Source organism: Fusarium graminearum, chromosome 1 (genome assembly GCF_000240135.3).
Source record: "Fusarium graminearum PH-1 chromosome 1, whole genome shotgun sequence".
In the NCBI taxonomy this organism is placed as follows: Eukaryota; Fungi; Ascomycota; class Sordariomycetes; order Hypocreales; family Nectriaceae; genus Fusarium; species Fusarium graminearum.
Window position 1 is genome coordinate 5,096,621 of NC_026474.1, and position 19,259 is coordinate 5,115,879.

The window sequence follows — 19,259 nt, forward strand, 5'->3', positions numbered from 1 at the left end:
CCCCCATGCCTGCTATGGCCCAAGGTGGTGCTCCCGCTGCTGCTCCCGCTCCCCGTGCCGCCCCCAAGTACTATGAGGATTATGATCAAGGATATATGGGTGGTGACCAAGCCTACTTCGACCCTGAGACAAACGCATTCGTCATGCCCTACGCCCAGCCTGTTACTCGCCGTGCCATGACACCTCCTCCAGCAGGCCGCCGTCCTGGCCCCGGTCGCCCAGGTCCCCGCCCTCGTGGCCCTAACGGCTCTATCGGTGGCATGAGCTTCCACAGCGGTCCTGGAGGACGATCTCGTGCTGGCTCTGCCCTTGGTCCTCGCCCTGACTCTTCGGCCTCCGCCAGAATGCGACAGCCTCCCATGAAGAGGATGCCTCCTCCTGCGCCTCTGACCACTCTGCCCACTCCCTCAAAGCTTCGAGATGACAACTCTTTCCTCATCAACGCCGCAGACTTTGCTCCTCCTAGCAACATTCGCGACACAGCAGCCGGCCGTTCTCAAAGCCCCTTCGGCGAGAGACGTGCTTACTCTCCCTCTGTTCCTGCTGCTCAGACTCTGGTCTCGCCCTTTGAGGAGCTCTCTGCCCTTCCCAGCCCGTAAGTTCCCTTTTACCAGTTGTCAGTATGACTCTTACTAATTTGTCACAGTCATTCCCTCCGCAAGTCTAGTACCTTCACTGGTCTCGACTTTGCGCCTCCCAAGAGGTTCAAGGATTCCGACAACATGAGCGATGCCGGAAGTATCAGGAGTAACCGCAGTGGCATGTCTCAAGCCCAGCTTGGAGCCATCCGCAACGGAGCTGGACGTGTCAGCCGACTGCCCGGCGACCAAGTGTTCACCGCTGATGCACTACAAGACACGCTGAAGCCATCTTGGGGAATCCGACCTTGATCAAACAAAAAGCAGCGCAAACATTGTCGTGAATAATCCGATGTTTCGGTCATCATAGACGTGTCAAAAATTCTCTTAGCGTTGTCCTTTTGGCATTTATTACACAGCGTGCGCGGGTCTTGTCCACTTTGCACATTTTTCTCTTCTCAGGCGCATTTTAGGGTTATGATGTCTTGCGATATTATTCTTCATACTGGGAACCTGCAGGCTTGCATATTATAGAAGGTCTTGGAAAACCACACGACAAACTAGATGACGACTGTCGGCTTGGATGACGTCCAGCCGTTGTACATAGGTCAATTGGATTTGCCGTTGATCACGTCAACTTGGGCATCTTGTTTCTATAAGTCTTTTGTTCTAATTATGCTTCTACGTGATTATGTTTACCTTGGATGGACTGTGACATCGAATAGCTAGGCCATGACGATCTTGGAAGTATCGCAACATTGTTTGTTTTATTTGCACTACTATCACACCATTCAACATCCATGCCATACCCATCGTTCATTTGATAACATCGGGTTTGGGTCATGTACAAGTAAGGCACAGAGCGATTGGTAGGCTTGGTAAATCATTCAGGCATCGAGGATTCTGACGATTAGCGGTCTCTGTCGAATCAAGGCCGTGTTCCTGGAGCGATACGACGACACGCGATCAGATTCTATTTTTGGGCTCTGTTGTGCTTTAGCTGCGGAGGCCAGCGCCTTCATGTGGAGCTGACAACAAATCTGTCTGGCATCAAGGAACAGGAATGAAAAATTTGATATCTGCATTCTGTCTCGTTAATCTGATGGGGTAAATGGTAGATGATGGCTGTAAATACTTGGTCGATTCTGTATGCTAAGATACTGGGCTATAGTCCGCGGTATAGTTTATAGGATACATGCTATGAAAATGTATGCATATGGATTAGACCTTGATAAGTAAGTACCTATCAGGTTGTGATATCAGTAGCTGAATCTGGGGTGACTATCACAGGCCTAGCTTGAGTTGACAAAGACTATAATAACGATGAACAAAGGCCATTTTAAATCCTTTGACGAGGCTGCTAAGCGACATGCTTTGGCTGTCGAGTTTTCAATGGTCTGGGTTATCAAAGTATAGGGATCCTCGCAGTGGTGGATCATGTCATTTACCGTCCAGGTCAGGTTATGTACGTACGCAGGCCTCTTTGCATATTTAACTTAAAAGGGCGTCTGTGTCTCAGCTCTGACATTCCAATTCATAGACAAGCTTTTCGATCGAGAGTGCAATTTAATCGTGGGTGTCACCCACTCCAACGTGGAGCGTCGGGCCTTAGAAGCCAGGGTCGCATTGCATCGACATTTCTGGTCATGGCGCCGAGATTGCATATATGCTCTGAATTAAGACTGTCGGCACGTGAGGTTGAAGGATATCAGGTTTTTGGTAGGGATATCGGGCTCGAATCTACATATCAGTAGAAGATTTTGACCAAGACCGATGTGATGCTGCTGTTGTCCCTTATGCGTGCAGAGTGATGACATTCCATTGCAGCAACAATTAAATTAAAGGGTTCCTGATGCGCCATACATGTGATTGAATGCCAGCCACCTCGGCGATAAATTTGATTAGATGTATTGATATCCCGGAGACTCCCTCGTGCTTTTGCGAGGTATACTTCTGCAAGGTTACTGTATGTATGTATTCAATACTATTGAATGATCATCACAGGGTCTCTCTCTATCCCTCGAAGCTGGAGTTCAGTGGCGGATTCTCTTGAAGGTTTTGTCACTTGGCCCCATCATCATGACGTGATGTCCCCCATTTAGTGAAACGACGATGGCGTGGGTTTGGAGAGGGACCTTTTTCACACGGCTGGAGTTGCAGAATAGTGTTGGTTATTCGTTGGTTATTCGTTGGTTGTGTTAAAATGGCGTTGTGGTTACGGTTGTGCTGCAGAGGAAATTAGAGTCTCCAAGGCGATGCAAGGGAGAGCACTTTGGAGTAAAGTTTAAATAATTGATTGCTTCTTCAGTAACTCTAGCAATGAGCAAAATGTCAACAAATAAACTGACGATGACAGCAATTCAATTCATCATCATAGGATAGGTTAGGCTATGATTGCTGCAGGCCCACGGAGTTTCTGCTCGTGTCGCTCCGTTGATCGACCCGAGAACAGCAGAAATCAGACCAAGTACGGAGTAAAAATATCCGTACAGTAGCTAAACACACACAGCCTCATTGGGGTGAGAGGGGCGGCTCGTATCCATAGCATCGTCCTTGGGGGTCTCCGTGCCAAGAAAGACCCCGAATGAAGCCAGCAAACCAAATCGGGACAGACCAATTGTCAAGTTTGTGGCTGATGGGCGCCGAGTCTTAGGTTTTTGGACGTGTGCGAATAGCAGTGTCGGAAGGCAAAGAAAGGCCCGATGCTGGATTTAATCATTGTGTGCCACACTCGTCTCAGCTGGTGATTACCCAGCTAATACAGAGTACATTTCCTTGACATTTCCATCATCTGGTTAAGTGTTCTGTTCTGTCCTGTTCACAACTTTTTCCTATAATTGCTACTCCCTGGTCGACACTCATTCATCTCTTCGTGTCCTAGAACGAAACAAGTCAACCAGGATAACATAGCGCAATACGCCTCCTTCCATTCCCGAAAGCAAACCGGCACCCGTTTGATCTTAGTTGCCGTTCGCATCGCTGTAAATTGCTTAGCTGAACGGTTCAGGACACCTACCTGTATCTGTTACCTGGGCAGGTATCTGAATATTGAGCTCAGGTTTGTTGTTCAATCTGAGCTTGGAAGAACGAGGCGGCGTTTGCCTACCAAAATCGCTAAATAACTAACGCAAGGTACGTTACATTACGTTACGTCGGATCTTAATCTGGAATCCAAAGCCTTTTGGCCTTGACGGGAAAAGAAAAAGAATTGGAGCTCAAGCACTGTTCGCCCCAGGTCCTGGTCTGTCCTGGCACAAGTTTGGTGGAGCTGCGAGGTCATTTATTGGGCCGACAAGCAAGCCTGGGCCTCCTGCTCCTTCCACCTCCAGCGGCCGCTAAGACCTCCTCCATTTGAGTTCCTGCCCGTTACGTTAGGGTGAGTGCGGCCTTTCCAGGCTATTGCTCGGGCGGGCTGTCTCTCTCTCTCTGTTTTTACCCGTCCATACCATACAATACCATACCACACATTCATTACCCAGACCCAACTTCACTTTCGCTTCTTACTCTCCTTCTCACGCATCAACAGGTCAATTTCAAACTGTTGCCTTTTCGTCTTTGACGCGTCTCTGGCGAATACTATCGTTTCTTTTTCATTTTGAAACGGATCAGCAGTCGCTCAACAGCTCCAAAGGTACGTCGTGTCACGATGCATCTATGCATACCTGCATTTGCATCTCATCCTCCTATTGCTTGAGCATTCACTACAATGCAATGATATCTCAATCTCAATCTCATCCTCCCTCGAAGCCCCCATGTTCGCGCCCTCCAATCTAGACTTCTGATCTGGAGAAACTTGATCACCAATATTCCTTTATCCCATTCCGGCGTTATCGCGTCCAACGTCAACGACCCCCTTCTGTTGATTGACTTTACCCGGTGCTACACCGTTTCCCTTGGACGCATGTTCCCGAAACTCTACTTCTTTCTGAATCTTTGAGATGCTCAAAGCGAGGACCTAACAATTGACTAACATGTTCCTTGATTTCAGACAACTCCCCAGCGCGAGCACGCCTACCTTCGCCATGTCTACACCGGGTCAACCCGCTCAGCCCACCGCTGCGCAACCTTCGGCTGTCGACCCATCTTCTGCTGCCGACGACAACAACAACAGCAACAGCGACGCTGCCAACCAGGGTTCCTCAGCCGCTGATAATTCTTCTCCTGCTGCTCCAGCAACCTCAGACCCAGCCTCGGCCCAGCCTTCCAACAACAGTCCTTCGGCTACTCAGAACCAGCCGAGTGCTGCCCCGACTGATGACCAGCAACCGACGAGCAACCCTGCAGAAGCATCCAATGATGCTAGTCCTACCAACTCACCTCCTCCTGCCGCGGAAACATCCGCTGCGGATGCGTCGCCTTCGACTGATAACCCTTCACCTTCTACAAAACCCAGCAGCGCTACACAAGCCGACCCTACCACCGAAGCCGCAAACCCAGCCACCACCGATGACAGCAAAGACGATCCCAGTTCAACTGAAGAAGCCGCCGTATCTGAAATTACTACATCTGAGGTTAGGTCGACAGTCGTCACAGTAACAGGTAGTTCAGGGCCTGAAACAAGCATTGTTTTGGTTACCGCCATTCGTACCCAAAAGGTCACAGCTACCGAGGCCACTGCGTCGGCCACTGGTACAGACGATGCCGATGCAATTGGCAGTGGTGGTAGCAGTGGCGGAAGCGAAGGTCTAAGCCAGAAGAGCAAGGTTGCCATTGGTGTCGCTGTGCCAATTGCTGCCATTATCATCTTTGCTCTCCTAGGCCTGTTCTGGTGGAAGAAGAGAAAGACCAGAAGGCAGGCTGAGGAGGAGCGACGAAAGGAAGTTGAGGACTATGCCTACAACCCGAACGCCGACCCTACGATCCCTGCTGTCGGCATGGCAGATAGTGGTTATGAGATGAGGGAGGATGGCTCTTCAGGTTACCGTGGCTGGGGCAACACTACTATCGGCTCTACTGGTCGCAAGGCCTCTACTACACTGTCTGGCCCTATTACTGGTGCCTACTCAGACATTACTTCACCGACACGAGGAAACATGTCAGATGCTCGTTCTGGCGAGCCTCTTATGGACGGTTCACACTCCCCGGAAGGCGAGATCCTTGGAGCAATGGGACCGTCTGCTGCCAACAACCGCGGCGCCGATGTGCACCGTGGCCCCTCTAACGCTTCCTCTTCATACAGTGCTGCTGGCCGATCTGACGCATCAGACCCTGTAGGAGTGCCATATGGTGCCGGCGGCGCATACTATGACCAATACTCGCAAAACCCTTATAGTGACAACGGGCCTCAACAGGCCATCATTCGGGATAACCCTGCACGCCGAAACACACGCATTGAGAACCCCTCTCATTATCCACAGCAGAGTGCGGGTATCTCACAAAACTTTTAGAATCTGCCTGTCCTTTTCCCTTTTATGCTACCATAATCGGTCGCTACGAAATTTCTTATGTCTCTAGAAAGATACCCACGTCCTTCGATATCTCTCGCTAGGAGGTGGAATATGCACTCATACGGCGTTTCACACTTCCCGGCGTCAACTTTTGTTTTTTCAAATCCAGCCATTTTCTACGAGTAGGCTGCAATTTAATCACTCTTTAACATCTTGAGCATCATCTCGAGAGCAACCTTTTCTTCAACTACAACGTTTCAAAACCGGTGCATTCCTGGTTTCTCTATTTCCTTTTTTTCTCTCGGGCTTCAAAGGCGACAATGACAGGGGTGGCTACCCTTTTGAGTACGTTAACATTACGAGGTGGAACTTGTATATACGAGGGATGGCGGAGTTTTGTCACGCTCTGTCCGGTATGATTGAAAAGGCTACTTGTATTCACAGCCTTGTAATACTGTATTGAAAGGGGGTGTAAAAAGTTATATTTGAGGCGGTGTTTGAGTTGTATCAGGTGGACTTGGTGTGGTTTCAGAAGTCGGCTGATGAACGATGTTGGGATGCGGATTTATAGAAGTGTGTAGCAAGCGAATTGATGAACTGCTATGCAAGACTTTTGCCATTCAACTGTTCCATTAGGTTGCAAATGCTAAATTCGTCTATCAAGAACCCATGTGTTGATAGTAAACGCTTCGTAATTGTACTTTGAGTTCTATTATTCAAATATCACTCCGTCTTTCTGAACTCTGTCAGTCCATGACGACAAGAACGGATCACAAAGTTGCATCGTAACAGTCTTTTGATTGCAAATTTCAATAGTTTCAATTCTGAATCTAAGTTTGCAGCTGTGAATAATCTCTAGCTGTAGAGACTTTTGATACACCGGTCTCCATGGGAAGTCAATGTACACTCACCCACCCAAACGCCAAAGCATCGATATCTGAATAAGAAAACAAAAGTACAAAAAAAGAGCTGAAGCTCCGACCCCTTCCAAACTCCTGGCTCAAGAAATACAAATATTTAGGGCTATAAGATGCCCTGGTTCCACGACGAGATGAATAACAGGAAACTGAGCATGAAAGCTTGCCAAGTCTCAAAGTGTTCACTGTCCTCTGATGGACTGCAGCAGTGCGAGCTCCTTAAGGCGTTTCCTTTCTGCCCATTCTCGACTCGCAATCCTAGAGCGTTCCGCAGCCTGTTCTCGGGCTAGCCGTGTCGCTGCCTCGCGCTCACGTCTCTCACGTTCCCTGTCTTGCACATAACCATTGTTGTCTCGATGGAAAATCTCTTTGCCACGCATTTTGAGCTGGTGTGCCTCTTCGGCAGAAAGGGTAGCTCGCTTTCCAATGCTGCCCCCAGAGGATGCAGATGTTCCCTTGTTGAGATTCTCATGTGACGTGGCGGTAGACAACCGGCTTCGACTCTGGGAAATCTGGATCTCAGGGGCTGGTCGCGGACCCAAACTGGACATTCGCTTTGCCTTGACACTGGTCGGTTGCTTTGTAGTATCCTCTTGTGGTAACTTCCCTTGCCGAGCAAGACTTGCAATGGTCTCTCGTGGGATGCTAGTTGACATGATACTATTCCGCACAGGTCTGGCCTTGAACTCCCGCTTGCGCTGTTCCTCTTCTTCTTGTGCCTTTAAGCGGGCTTCACGCTCTTCGCGCTTGCGACGGGAAATGGCTTCTCCCGGAAGCTCAAATGCTGGCTTAGTGAGCGGCTTACTAGACTTCGGTCTCGGTGGAGGTGCATAAGCTTTTTGAGCCTCTGCCTGTTGGGCCTTGCGAGCTTCGCGCTGTTCCCTCAGACGGCGAGCCACAGCCTCTCCAGGAAGCTCGAACTTGGGAACCGTGGGCGGCTTTGCGGACTTGACAGGCGTCTTTGAAACTGGGGGGGAATTGGCCAACTTCCCGCGTGCGAATGAGGGCTTTGTTTTAGGCGTCTTGTCCGAGTCGTCCTGTTTCTTGTCACGAAACACAAGAGATGTTGATCGACGAAGGGGAGGCTGTGCCTTTTCAGTGGGCTTGATGCGCACTGTCGAAGACATGCCGATTACTGATGCCCTCTTAGAGATAGCCGGTCTTCTTGCTGAAGAGGGCGGTTCTAGGTGTTTACTGCTGGGGGTAGCATTTTCAGGCAGGGCAATTCGTCGTGCCTGCGTTACAGCATCGATAGCCTCGAGCTCATCTTCAAGCTTGTCGAGTTCTTCAAAAGAGTCCTCGATTCGGGGCACCGAAAAGGAACCGTGCCGTGATGACCCCCCATAACTGCTACTTCGATCACTGATTAAAGTGAGAGAAGGCGAAACAGCTTGCTCTACCACCTCGGGTACCTCAGGTACTTTAAGCGGAACAGCCTGGTCATCCTGGTACGCTGGAGGTGGTGCCAGCGCCATGTTGGCTGTACTGCAGGGAATCGGCGAAGGCTCAAAACCTAAAGCCAAGTATTCTTCGGCTGCTAATGAAGTCGCTAGAAAATAGTAATTGTCAGTTTTGTCGCGAGTACCGAAAGCATCGTATCGTGGTCCGCGATGCAGCAGGGTACAGCCGTAAACCTGGGTCTCGTCATTGCGATGATCGTTTTCGCCTTTGTTGAGAGTGCCATGGTCGCTGGCTTCGCAAGGTGACATCGGGAACGAAACCAACCATTCGAACTGACCTGCTCGGTGTGGTAGATATGGTTTTTCACTCAAGGGCGCTGTGTCGGCCAATAGGTGCGATTTGAAAGTGCATGCTTTATTGAATGTGTCAGTATTGGCACATGAAGCAAATGAGTTCGAGGCATAAGTTGACTTGGAAATCAGGAATCAGGAATTGTGAAAGAAACAAACCTTCAGATAACAGTCGATGGGCAGAATGACTGCTATTCGTGAACAAACTGGTACTGGACAACATTGATTCTTCTTCCTCTACTACCTCGAGGGGTTCGAAATTCTCGAACTCAGTATCCGTAGATGAGTGCTGTGTTCGACGAAAAGGCAGGGGAGTCCTGATGGGCCCAGATCTAAGGAACAACTTTTGATTTTGAGGTTGTTGAGGCGAGCGTCTGGCGAGACTCTGGTTCTGAACCTGACTTGACGAAAGCTCCTTAAGTGTTTCCCGGTCTGGTGAAGAGGAAGAGTGATATGAAGTAGAATTAGGTTCATGGTTATGAAGATCCCGGCAGGTCGTGCACCCAGAAGAGACCGGGGCCTCGTTAGCGGCACAATGGACTTGGGGTTCATGAACCAACATGTTAGCCTTGGTTGATTTTGTGACAACGAGATGAGCTGAGGGAGACCCCAAAGGCCAGAATACCAGGGTGTAAAAGAGGCTCTGGAGAGACAATAAGTGAGAACGGGGCGCCACCGGGTTTCTCGTAGGTTGAATCTCAAGTGATAATAACCAGGGATCTGGAGTAATTTCACAGACAACAGGGGTAAGGCTATCAAGACGACGGCCAACAGCGGGGCCTTGTCTGAGTCTAGACTTGGGTAATGTCAAAGCACAGATTGTATTGTAGAAGTGATGAAAGTGATGAAAACAGAACGACCAAAATACCTTAGCAATGGAGAAAGGGTTTATGAGAAATGTTGGTGATGTGGAGGAGAAGTAAGAGGAGATGGTTGTGTACAGAGAGTGATGTGTATGAAAACAATAACATTGAGCCATGGCAACCGCGAAGGTGCATATTACTACCACCTTCCCATTTGCTGCCACGGACCTTCTGTTTCTTTTTGATAGACGGAGGAGCTCCAGTCGGGGGTTCTTTCCTCAAGAATTGTAAGTAACTGAGCCGCAGTCATATTAATAGCTGAAGATCAATCATAAACTCTACGGAAACCTACAAAGCCTTCTCTTGACAACTCACCAAGTCGCGACCGGCAGTTTAAAATAGATCGACAGCTTCGACTTTGTGAAAGTAATTATTATATTTCATTGGTCCATTGAGCTGCAGAGCGGGAGTCCCACTCTTGTGCAGCAGCGTGGTGACATGGGCAAGCAAGGTCCATATAAAATGTGAATTGTCATTATAAGTGACTGCTTCAAAGGTACTAAGCCATGGAACTGTAACTGTACAATGGAGAAGACTTCAGAGTTGGAGATTACCTACCAAGGTAGGTATGCTTGGGGATTGTTCAAGCACTATATATAGAACATTATACAGTGAATTTCCTTTGTGGCATGCAAACACGTTAAAGACAATTTCAATCGACGGTGAAATGAGATCGACTAACAAGTCCGACCAGGGTATGCTTCCAATCACAATCAACCATGTCAATAGATGACTGAAGCGTAGTTGAATGAGGGTATAGACGTTAGCGTCAGTTCAGGTGAGGTTTCTTTGAAGAATCATTTCATTAATATCGGCAATTACTCAATGTCAGCAGAGTTGCTCTTAATTGTTTGTGGTACACAGCGAAAGAAACCCTCACTGAAGAAGTTTCAGTGAGGATGATATACCTTGGGCTACTCTCTCGGTTTTAAAAAGGTAGTCTCTTGAGCAGACCGACAAGAAGTCACTTAGCGAGTTAATTGCTAACTGATAGAAATATGAGCGTAGCTGTCACTCATGCCAAGCAACCAGTGGGCCATTTTCAAAGCCTTCCGATGGTTATCCTTGACTCTTGCTCAGGTTCCGACTCGGAACCATTCCCTGGATAACCCGATGACCCATTCATGCCGGGCGCGGTTTCCCTTCCGGTTCGGTATGCCTTCTCTCTTATGCACCGCCCTTGTCCAGAACAAGCCTTGGTCGATTACGGCGTTACACCAAGTTGTATAACCAAGACTGGTACAGATAGAGCTCCAGAGGACAACAGGCTGATGACGACTTAACGCTGCACCTTCAGTTGTTGTGTCATAAGCGAATTCGTTGTAAATACTAGCAATCGTCCATTCGGAGTGGTTTCGTCAGTACAGCATCCGTCAATGGGGACAGAAACAGCTAGACCCAAGGGCATCGGTTGATATTGGCTTGATCATGACGCAGAAAGGCTGTGTTGTCTGAAAGATTTTCATCCAAAAGTCTTTGTAGTTTCATGATTGCTGTTCCTCTGCAGCCGCCTCCGCGGCTTCTGCTTGAGCCTGTAATGCTGGCGCATGTTCTGTTGGGATTCGGACCAGAGTTTGAGGAAGAGGTCCTGTCGATTGTTCGGGTGCTTGTGTCTGGTCTGCTGCCGTCTTCGCAAGTTTGGCTGTGGAGGTGTTAGATGTGTTTATACAGTTATAGGATCCTACAACATACAAGATGCCATGTTGATGGCACGTAGCACATTATGCCAGTTACCAACGACCGCCGCAATTGCTATTTGAAGTCAGCCCGAGCACTCCAAGGTCCTTCAAGTCTTCTTCACCTTCTGTTCCATCCGACAATGTTGAAAGCTTCTGCTCCAAAGCTTCCATTTGTGTTGCGACCGCAGCACTAAGCTCTCGAAGCTCTTTAAGATTTTCGAGTTCTGCCTTCTTTTCTTCGATACGCGCTATTAAAGCTGGAGACTGTCCGCTTGACGATGCCGAGGCGCTTGGTGCGCGCATGTGCGAGGATAACGATCGCGTCGGGTAGGACATGGTGATTGATGGTGGGATAGAATTAACTTCAAGTGGCCGACAACGTCTTTAGCAGTTAGTTAAACTTGTACCGCGTTTCTGTCCATCGATGGTGATGGTGGGGTTCAACGTGGGGTTTCCACAAACGTCGTATCCCGGGCAACCAGTAACCAAGCGCTATGACAAAAACAGGTGTAGTAAATACATACAACCAAAAATCCCTTTTTCAGCTTGGTATGCAATAACAGTTTGTGACTCGGACAACAGCATACCTCGTCGCTCGACTGACCTCAGGGAACTTCGAATCGAACATCACAAAGCCACACCATTATGAACTATGGCTAGACTAAACGAACCCCCTGTGTCTACGGACAGTCTTGAAACGCGTGAGTACCAGCTCGACTATTGAGCTTCAACTGCTATGTTTACGCGGACTGACCACGTTTTATGTTTTTCAGTTCGAAAGAAGCTTCTACGCCAAAACCGCGATCTCGCCAAATCAAACAATATCCGCGCCCTTCGTATCCGAGAACTTGAGAATGACTGCGCCTGCATGTTATCCGAGAACCTCGAGCTTCGAGGTCGTATCTTGGAGCTAGAAAAGGAGCTTGAAGACAACGACTCTCGAAGAATTGCTGATCATGCACTCGCAATCAAGGCCAAGTTGGAGTCCCAGCTTACTGAATGGGGCGCCCTTCTCGCTGGTCTTGGCCTCGAGCCTCCTATGAAGCGACACTCTCCACGCCCACGAAAGTCAACAAAGCCAAGATTGAGCTTCAGCTCTGCCCGACCTAGCCCTTCGCAACGACGGTTACGAGACATTGCCCGCGAGATTGAGGAATTGGGACACATTTCGGAGACTAAATCCTACCCAAGACAGTCTATGAAGTAAGTTTGCTCATGAACTCAAATTGAAGTTTACTGACAACATACAGCCCTGAGCAAATCCTGGCATTGCGGTCAGAAGCTCACGCTGACGATATGGCTGATGCCTCTCAGTCACCTGAACTTGGACCCCCGCCCGTATCACAATTTATCGAAACAGAGGACGAAGATCCAGTCAAGATCGACTCGCCTTCCCCTTCCCGGTCTGCTCCCTCGCCTGTATACGTACAAGAGAGCCCCAGAACGAAGCTTGCGCCACCCGAAACTTTCACATCACCACAAACTGCCAAGATGCTTCCCAGATCAACTTCACCAGAGAAGAAGCGAACAGAGGAAATTACTAAGCTCCAACAACCGAAATTAATGGAGGCGAAACCCCTGGCTGCCAGGCCCATCGATATCAAACCCGAGGAAACATCTATGGAACCCCCTGCGACCGAATACCAGCAAATTAAGATAGGATCAAAGAGGAAGCTAGCCGCTAGGGACGACATGGTTACAATTAGATCACAGAGAAACAGCGATGAGAACGAAAACCCCCGAATTTCCCACGAGAAACGACCGATTCGCGAAAAAGCCGGAGACAGAACACTGAAGGATATTTCCGGTATAAAGAAGGATTCTCGTGAAAAGGCGAGTGCCACAGGCACAAGGAAACCTCTATCAGCAAAGAGCACGAATGACGACATGACTTCACCAAAGAAGATTTCCAAGACAGTCAGCACCGACGAGATCGCTGCGGCTAAAGCTGATCTTGCCAGACCCAAGACTACTCAAGATCGGCCCAAATCCAGGTCCAGGTCGCTGGCTCCTATTACCATTGAGCCTGTCCAAAGCCTTGAGCCCACAGCCCCCGAAGTTGTGGACGTGCAGTGCGGGCTTACAACACCTTACACAGAACCCTCGCTCCTCTCCCTACATTCGCCAGATACCACTGTTTCAAAGGATACAGGACGAGGAGGAACCCCACCACCTGGTGATGTCAACGCGAGCCGGGAACCTGCAAGACCCAGCCGACGAAACAGGACTGCAGTCAGCTATGCTGAGCCTAACCTCAGAGATAAGATGCGAAGACCTACAAAGGAGATGCTTGATGCTGTCGCAGGAGAGGGTAAATATGCCCGGCGCTCAAGCGCAGCTGAGCAGGCTCCAGAAACCGGCAAGGCGAAGCGTGAGAGTGGTACCGAAGGCTCATGGAAGGAATTGCCAAGTGTCAACACGGCGAGTGCAGAGAACGAACCTGGCAGTATTCCTGCTAGTCCTTTGGTCGGAAAGTGCCTAAGCCCTGAGATCGCTAAGAATATGGCCATCCGAAGTGGTAGGCGCAGCTCTATGACGATACAGGATTTAGTTGCGAGCAGTGAAACCTCACATGAAGATGGCAAGGATGAAACAGCATCCGACACAACCGGCCTGAGCGAAGTTGACATTTACGAATTCACGCCCTCATCACCACAATCTGAAGAACAAGCCCCTGTCAGGAATAAGAGAAAGACCGCGAGTCGGTCAACTTCGCGGCGTGTCTCATCCGCTGTTCATGACGAAGATAGTTTTGAAGCCCGGGAACGTGCCTCATCAAGACGAAGGAGTATGATGCTGTAATGATTGCATATTGCGAGAGGAGTTTGGTAGATCATTTGGGGCGTTTTTGTCTTTTCTTGCTTATTCAAAAGGAGTCTGTTGTCTGTCAGTGTTGGCGCTGCTTCATCGGAATTATCCAGACTGGCTGGTTATATGCCCACGATACCTCTACAAAGCGATGGATAGTTGTTTGCATTTTCTGAATATTTGTATTTACAGTTATAATGCTCCTTGTTGGACACGCGAGCACCCAATTGACCAATTCGATGCTTCATTGGATCTCAGACGAGCCACTTTCTCTTATGAGGACCCCGCGTGTTTGTTTACTGTGTGACTGGGTATAGATTCTGCTGCTGGTCTTGAATAAGTCGCTGAATGTAAACTCCCCCTATCTATGTGAAAATTATGATGATGCTCCTCCTGAGGGCTCTACTGGTTTTGTGTATGTCACTTTCTCAACTGCCACATTCTCATTGCCCTTGTCGTCCTTTCGTAATTGGTAGACGTATAGGGTGAGTGAAATGCCTTGGACCTAGGGTAGGGTCAGTAACCGCGTTAACAACAACAGATGACAAACAACATACATCCATGAGACAGAAGCTCGGTGTAGGCTCGTCGGCCTCTTGGCTGAAACCCTCCATGAAAGCGCCAGTTGCACTACCGGGGTTTACGAAGAACTTGTCCATATACTCGAAGGCGTCAAAGCGGTGAGTACCACCCCAGCACAGAACATCCACATCCAATTTATTCGCCTCGGCCAGGAGAAGGTCTGGTTCGTTAGAGACGAGTGTGAAACCCTCCAGGAAACCAATGCGAAGGCTGCCGTGGGTGACGACCTGGGTCAATGGGAGGGAGGTGGCCTCGACGTCATAGCGGCCCTTCACAATCTTGAGATCGGGGGAGACGGATCGCAAGTACTCGTACGTGTGCTTATCGGTCAAGTTTCCAAGGCAAAGCGTCTGGCTGATCTTTCCGGGGGAGAGGAGCTTCTTGAACTACAGAGACAGAGTCATGTTAGCGATGCGCGCAACCTTGAGAGTATCGCGCGCTGAACCGTACCTTGGCGGGGATATCAAGCGCCCGGTCCGGGATGTGGAGGTCCCCTATAACGAGAATGAGGAAGGCCATCTTTTCTCTCTAGCAATGGAAGAGAAATGAGGCTGGAGGTGGTATTTGCGATTGAGTAACGAGAGGCGCGAGCTGCCAGCACCTTAACCTAGATCAGCTACGAGGGGCATAGCTACTAATAGCACAGTACAGACCATAACGTACGTACGTAGGACGCTCGGATACAGCGGTAGAGTCGACGCCGCATCTTCATAACGGGGAGGTTGGCACAGATGTGGCGCAGAACCCACAGCCACTCCACATCCTTATCGATTCGGCGGGGTGCGATAAGCAAGTAAAAATTTGGGAATTTTTGGCTGGGATCTTGACTTTCACCGAACAGACAATCCAGTTCAGTTGGTGGTTGCGGATTGAATTGCTCAAAATCAACATGTCGACCCCTTCTCTGGCTGAAAAGCTGGACAAGATCAAGTCCCCAGGTCTTCAGAGTCAAAAGAAGGTATGTTGCTTTTATGCGCTTCCGTCTCTTATGCGTCCACGGTCTCGAGTCGCACACTGACATCTTTTTTTTCTTGTAGACTGTCGTCGTTCTTCAAGCTGTCGAGTCAACACTCAAGGAGCAGAACACAGACCCTACACCCACAGGATACTTTGCGGCCCTCCTCGCTCTTCTTCAGCAAGCGAACAGCAATGACAACGTGAATCTAGAATTGGCGACTCCCGTCGTCTACCTTCTCGACGTCGTTACACCTTATGCCCCGCAGCCTCTTCTTCGATCCAAGTTCACGCAGATTCTTACTCTTCTCGCCCCATTGCTTCTGTTACAGGATGCGGAGGCTATGCTTCTGCGATCGTCCATAGGATGTCTCGAGTCGCTTCTTCTCGCACAGGACGCTGCATCATGGGAGCTTTCCGTTTCCCAGATTGGACCTCGACGAGCTGTCGCAGGACTCTTGAACATGTCTCTTGACCACCGACCGAAGGTGCGCCGCAGATCGCAGGAAGCCTTGAAGAAGGTCCTTCGAAACCCGCCCCCGAGCCCCTCGCTGGACCACCCTGCTGCCGACATGTGCGCCCAGACTGCCACCAAGAACCTGGAGAACCTGGCTACCCAGATTGCGCAGGCGCGCAAGGGAAAGAAGGCCGACGGCGCTCACGACCCTGCCATGATCCACGCCCTCCAGCTGGTCAAGACTGTTGCGGCTGCAAGTGGTGGCTGGCCCAGCAAGAAGATCGAGTCGCTGTGCGAGTTGCTACTGGGTATCGCCAAGAGTGGAAACGAGTACATGACCATGGCGTCCTTTGAAATTTTTGAGATGATTTTCGAGGGCATGACTGATGAACTTTCCTCGGCTAAACTCCCACGACTTATGGAGATTATCTCTGAATTGCGACCTGCTGCCAACGACACTCAGCTTGTTCCCCCGTGGCTCGCTATTTTGTCTCGAGGATACGACGTTTCGGCGCAAGTCGAGCCTGACGAGACTTTCCAGAACCTCCCCCAGTTATTTGATATGGTTGCCCAGTTCCTCGAGGCTCCCTCCGAAAACATTCGAATTTCCGCCTCAGAATGTCTGGTGTCCTTTATGGCCAACTGCATTCCCCAACAGGTCATCCTCGAGCCCTCGATTTACGACGAGAAGATTCTTGAGAAGCTTGCCAAGTCAGCAGAGTCTCTTTTGACTGTTCAATTCCAGGCCGCTTGGCTACAGACCTTCAACGTTCTCGGCGCTATCTTCGACACATTGAGATGGAGATCTTACCCAATTATGATGAACGTTACCAAGACGATTGGCGAGATCCGAGAGAACGGATCCTTCCGCAACAAGAAGGACGCCGATGAAGTGATTGGAAAGGCGATTCGAGCAATGGGCCCCGAGGCCGTCCTCTCAATCCTTCCTCTGAACCTTGCCAAGCCCGTAAAGGGTCAGCCAGGTCGTGCTTGGATGTTCCCTATTCTTCGCGATTACACAAGCAACACAAATCTGGCTCACTTCAAGAGTGAGATGATTCCCCTTAGTGAATTCATGTTCCAAAGGGTTATCGATCACGGAGAGGCCGAGAAGACAATGGAAATCAAGATCTACGAGACAGTCGTTCAGCAGATCTGGTCTATCCTCCCCGGTTACTGCGACCTTCCTTTGGATCTCACCCAATCGTTCGACCAGGGCTTTGCGGAGATCCTGGCAAACCTTCTGTACAAGCAGGTTGAGCTGCGACTGGACGTCTGCAGAGCTCTCAAGACTCTTATCGAGTCTAACCAGGCTATTGCTGATATCGAGGAGCAGGAAGAGAACCTTGTTCTTCAGAGCCGGATCAGCCGCGCTGATGCCAAGAAGAACCTCGAATACCTTTCCCAATTTGCCGGCAACATGCTCGCCGTCTTGTTCAACGTATACACACAGACTCTTCCTCAGAGCCGCGGTCCTATCCTGCAGACCATCAACACCTTCCTCAGCATCACACCCAACGCTGAGCTCATGGAGACTTTCGACCGTGTGAGCAAGATGCTTGCTACTGAGTTGCAACAGGAGAAGCCAGCCGACAAGAAGAAGGAGAACCAACAAAAGTCAAAGGACCATATGCCCTCAACAGCCCAGACTTTGATGGACCTCGTTATCACTATGTCTGTCTACCTTCCCCGAGAAAGCTTTGCCGCCCTTTTCGAGATTGCTGCTGTAATTATCAACAAGGAGGAGGAGCCTCAACTTCAAAAGAAGGCATACAAGCTTATCCCCCGTCTGGCGGATTCCGAAATCGGCAAGGTTGCTCTTCAGGAGCGAACTGCTGAGCTTCAGAACCTCATCGTTACCAGTACCGAGAAGGTCTCAGCCCCCGCCCGACGAGAGCGTCTCGCCGCAATCATCGCCCTTCTTCCCTTTATCTCCGACGCCTCTCTTCACTTCATTCCTTCCGTGCTCAGCGAGGTCGTTATCTCTTGCAAGGAGAACAACGAGCGTGCGCGTGAGACAGCTTACGATCTTCTGGTTCGTATGGGACAGCGTATGGTTGAGGCTAGCGGCGCGGCTATCGACAACAGTAAGGTTCCTCACATGCCTGATGACGCCCCTGCTGGAACTGCCAACATTGAGGAGTTCATCACCATGGTTAGCGCTGGTTTGGCCGGTAGCACACCCCACATGATTTCTGCTTCCATCACTGCCATTAGTCGACTTCTATATGAGTTCCGAAGTGCTTTGAGCGACGCTACTCTCTCTGACTTGGTTCAGACCATGGACCTTTTCCTCACCTCCAACAACAGAGAGATCGTCAAGAGCTGCCTGGGCTTCGTCAAGGTTTGCGTCATTGGCCTTCCTGTCGAGCTGATGCTTCCTCGTCTCTCAACTCTTGTTCCTAACCTTATTGTTTGGAGCCACGAGCACAAGGGCCATTTCAAGGCCAAGGTAAAGCACATTCTCGAGCGCATGGTCCGCCGCTTTGGTTACGACAACATCTACAAGAACTGTCCCGATGACGACAAGAAGTTGATGGTCAACATCCGAAAGACCAAGGAGCGTGCCAAGAAGAAGAAGGACGCTGCCAAGGGCGAGAACGATGGAGAGGAGAGTGATGATGACGAGGATGGCCCATCTAAGCGCCAGTTCGAGAACGAGTACGATCAAGCACTTTACAGCAGCGATTCTGATGACGGAGACGATTCAGACGACGAGGATAGGCCAACAAAGAAGGCCCAGAAGGGTGGCAGGACATACATTGTCGAGGACGACGATGAGCCCCTGGATCTTCTCGACAAGAAGGCTCTGGCCAACATCTCTTCCACAAAGCCTGTCAAGATGCGCAAGCCTACACGCACCAAGGCCAAGGTCGACCTCGACGGCAAGCTCATCCTTGGCAAGGATGGCGACGATGAGATGGAAGTTGACGACGCCAACCCTGAGGCTTCAGGCGTGGGCGCCTACGTCGCTGCCCTCAAGGGCAAGGACGTGGCCAAGCGCGGCCGTGGAGGCAAGCTCAAGTTCTCCAACCGACGCAGCAAGGACGACGAAGATGACGAAATGGAGATGGACGAAAACGATGTTGCCGCAGTCAAGAGCAGGATCAGCCCTGGACGGGATCGCGGCAGCCGTGGAGGCTTCCGTGGTCGAGGAGGCCGTGGTGGAAAGAGTGGAAGGGGAGGCATCGCTGCTGGACGAAAGGGATTGGGTGTCGAGAAGAGACATGGAGCGTCTGGTGTGGGAAAGCCTAGGAGAGGACGCAACTAGATGCCATAGTTA

The 19,259-nt window shown here is 50.1% G+C and overlaps 7 protein-coding genes across 7 annotated transcripts in view; 4 read left to right on the forward strand and 3 right to left on the reverse strand.

Annotated features, from left to right (window-relative positions):
• FGSG_01547 (uncharacterized protein) overlaps positions 1-890 on the forward strand; it is a gene marked incomplete at both ends in the record, with an annotated part of 2,226 nt that extends 1,336 nt beyond the window's left edge. The window contains 2 exons of the mRNA XM_011319056.1: positions 25-595; positions 647-890. Coding sequence (XP_011317358.1) covers positions 25-595; positions 647-890 — 815 coding nt within the window. The remainder of the gene's footprint in view (positions 1-24; positions 596-646) is intronic.
• Positions 891-4,600: 3,710 nt separating this feature from the next.
• Positions 4,601-5,965, forward strand: FGSG_01548 (uncharacterized protein; the record flags this gene model as incomplete). Its single annotated transcript, XM_011319057.1, has 1 exon — positions 4,601-5,965. The coding sequence occupies one exon, from the start codon at positions 4,601-4,603 to the stop codon at positions 5,963-5,965; it is 1,365 nt and encodes a 454-aa protein (XP_011317359.1).
• A 1,099-nt stretch (positions 5,966-7,064) lies between these two features.
• Positions 7,065-8,357, reverse strand: FGSG_01549 (uncharacterized protein; the record flags this gene model as incomplete). Its single annotated transcript, XM_011319058.1, has 1 exon — positions 7,065-8,357. One exon carries the CDS (start codon positions 8,355-8,357, stop codon positions 7,065-7,067), a length of 1,293 nt encoding a protein of 430 aa, XP_011317360.1.
• A 2,623-nt stretch (positions 8,358-10,980) lies between these two features.
• On the reverse strand, positions 10,981-11,511 carry FGSG_01550 (uncharacterized protein; the record flags this gene model as incomplete). The annotated part of the gene is made up of 3 exons (XM_011319059.1): positions 10,981-11,138; positions 11,189-11,248; positions 11,298-11,511. 3 exons carry the CDS (start codon positions 11,509-11,511, stop codon positions 10,981-10,983), a joined length of 432 nt encoding a protein of 143 aa, XP_011317361.1.
• Positions 11,512-11,827: 316 nt separating this feature from the next.
• Positions 11,828-13,977, forward strand: FGSG_01551 (uncharacterized protein; the record flags this gene model as incomplete). Its single annotated transcript, XM_011319060.1, has 3 exons — positions 11,828-11,876; positions 11,949-12,378; positions 12,426-13,977. The coding sequence occupies 3 exons, from the start codon at positions 11,828-11,830 to the stop codon at positions 13,975-13,977; spliced, it is 2,031 nt and encodes a 676-aa protein (XP_011317362.1).
• Positions 13,978-14,136: 159 nt separating this feature from the next.
• FGSG_01552 (uncharacterized protein) lies at positions 14,137-15,201 on the reverse strand. The gene is made up of 3 exons (XM_011319061.1): positions 15,016-15,201; positions 14,541-14,951; positions 14,137-14,488 (listed from the first exon to the last, which is right to left on the reverse strand). The coding sequence occupies exons 1-3, from the start codon at positions 15,082-15,084 to the stop codon at positions 14,360-14,362; spliced, it is 609 nt and encodes a 202-aa protein (XP_011317363.1). The 5' UTR covers positions 15,085-15,201; the 3' UTR covers positions 14,137-14,359.
• A 253-nt stretch (positions 15,202-15,454) lies between these two features.
• On the forward strand, positions 15,455-19,247 carry FGSG_01553 (uncharacterized protein; the record flags this gene model as incomplete). The annotated part of the gene is made up of 2 exons (XM_011319062.1): positions 15,455-15,523; positions 15,603-19,247. The coding sequence occupies 2 exons, from the start codon at positions 15,455-15,457 to the stop codon at positions 19,245-19,247; spliced, it is 3,714 nt and encodes a 1,237-aa protein (XP_011317364.1).
• Positions 19,248-19,259: the final 12 nt, after the last annotated feature.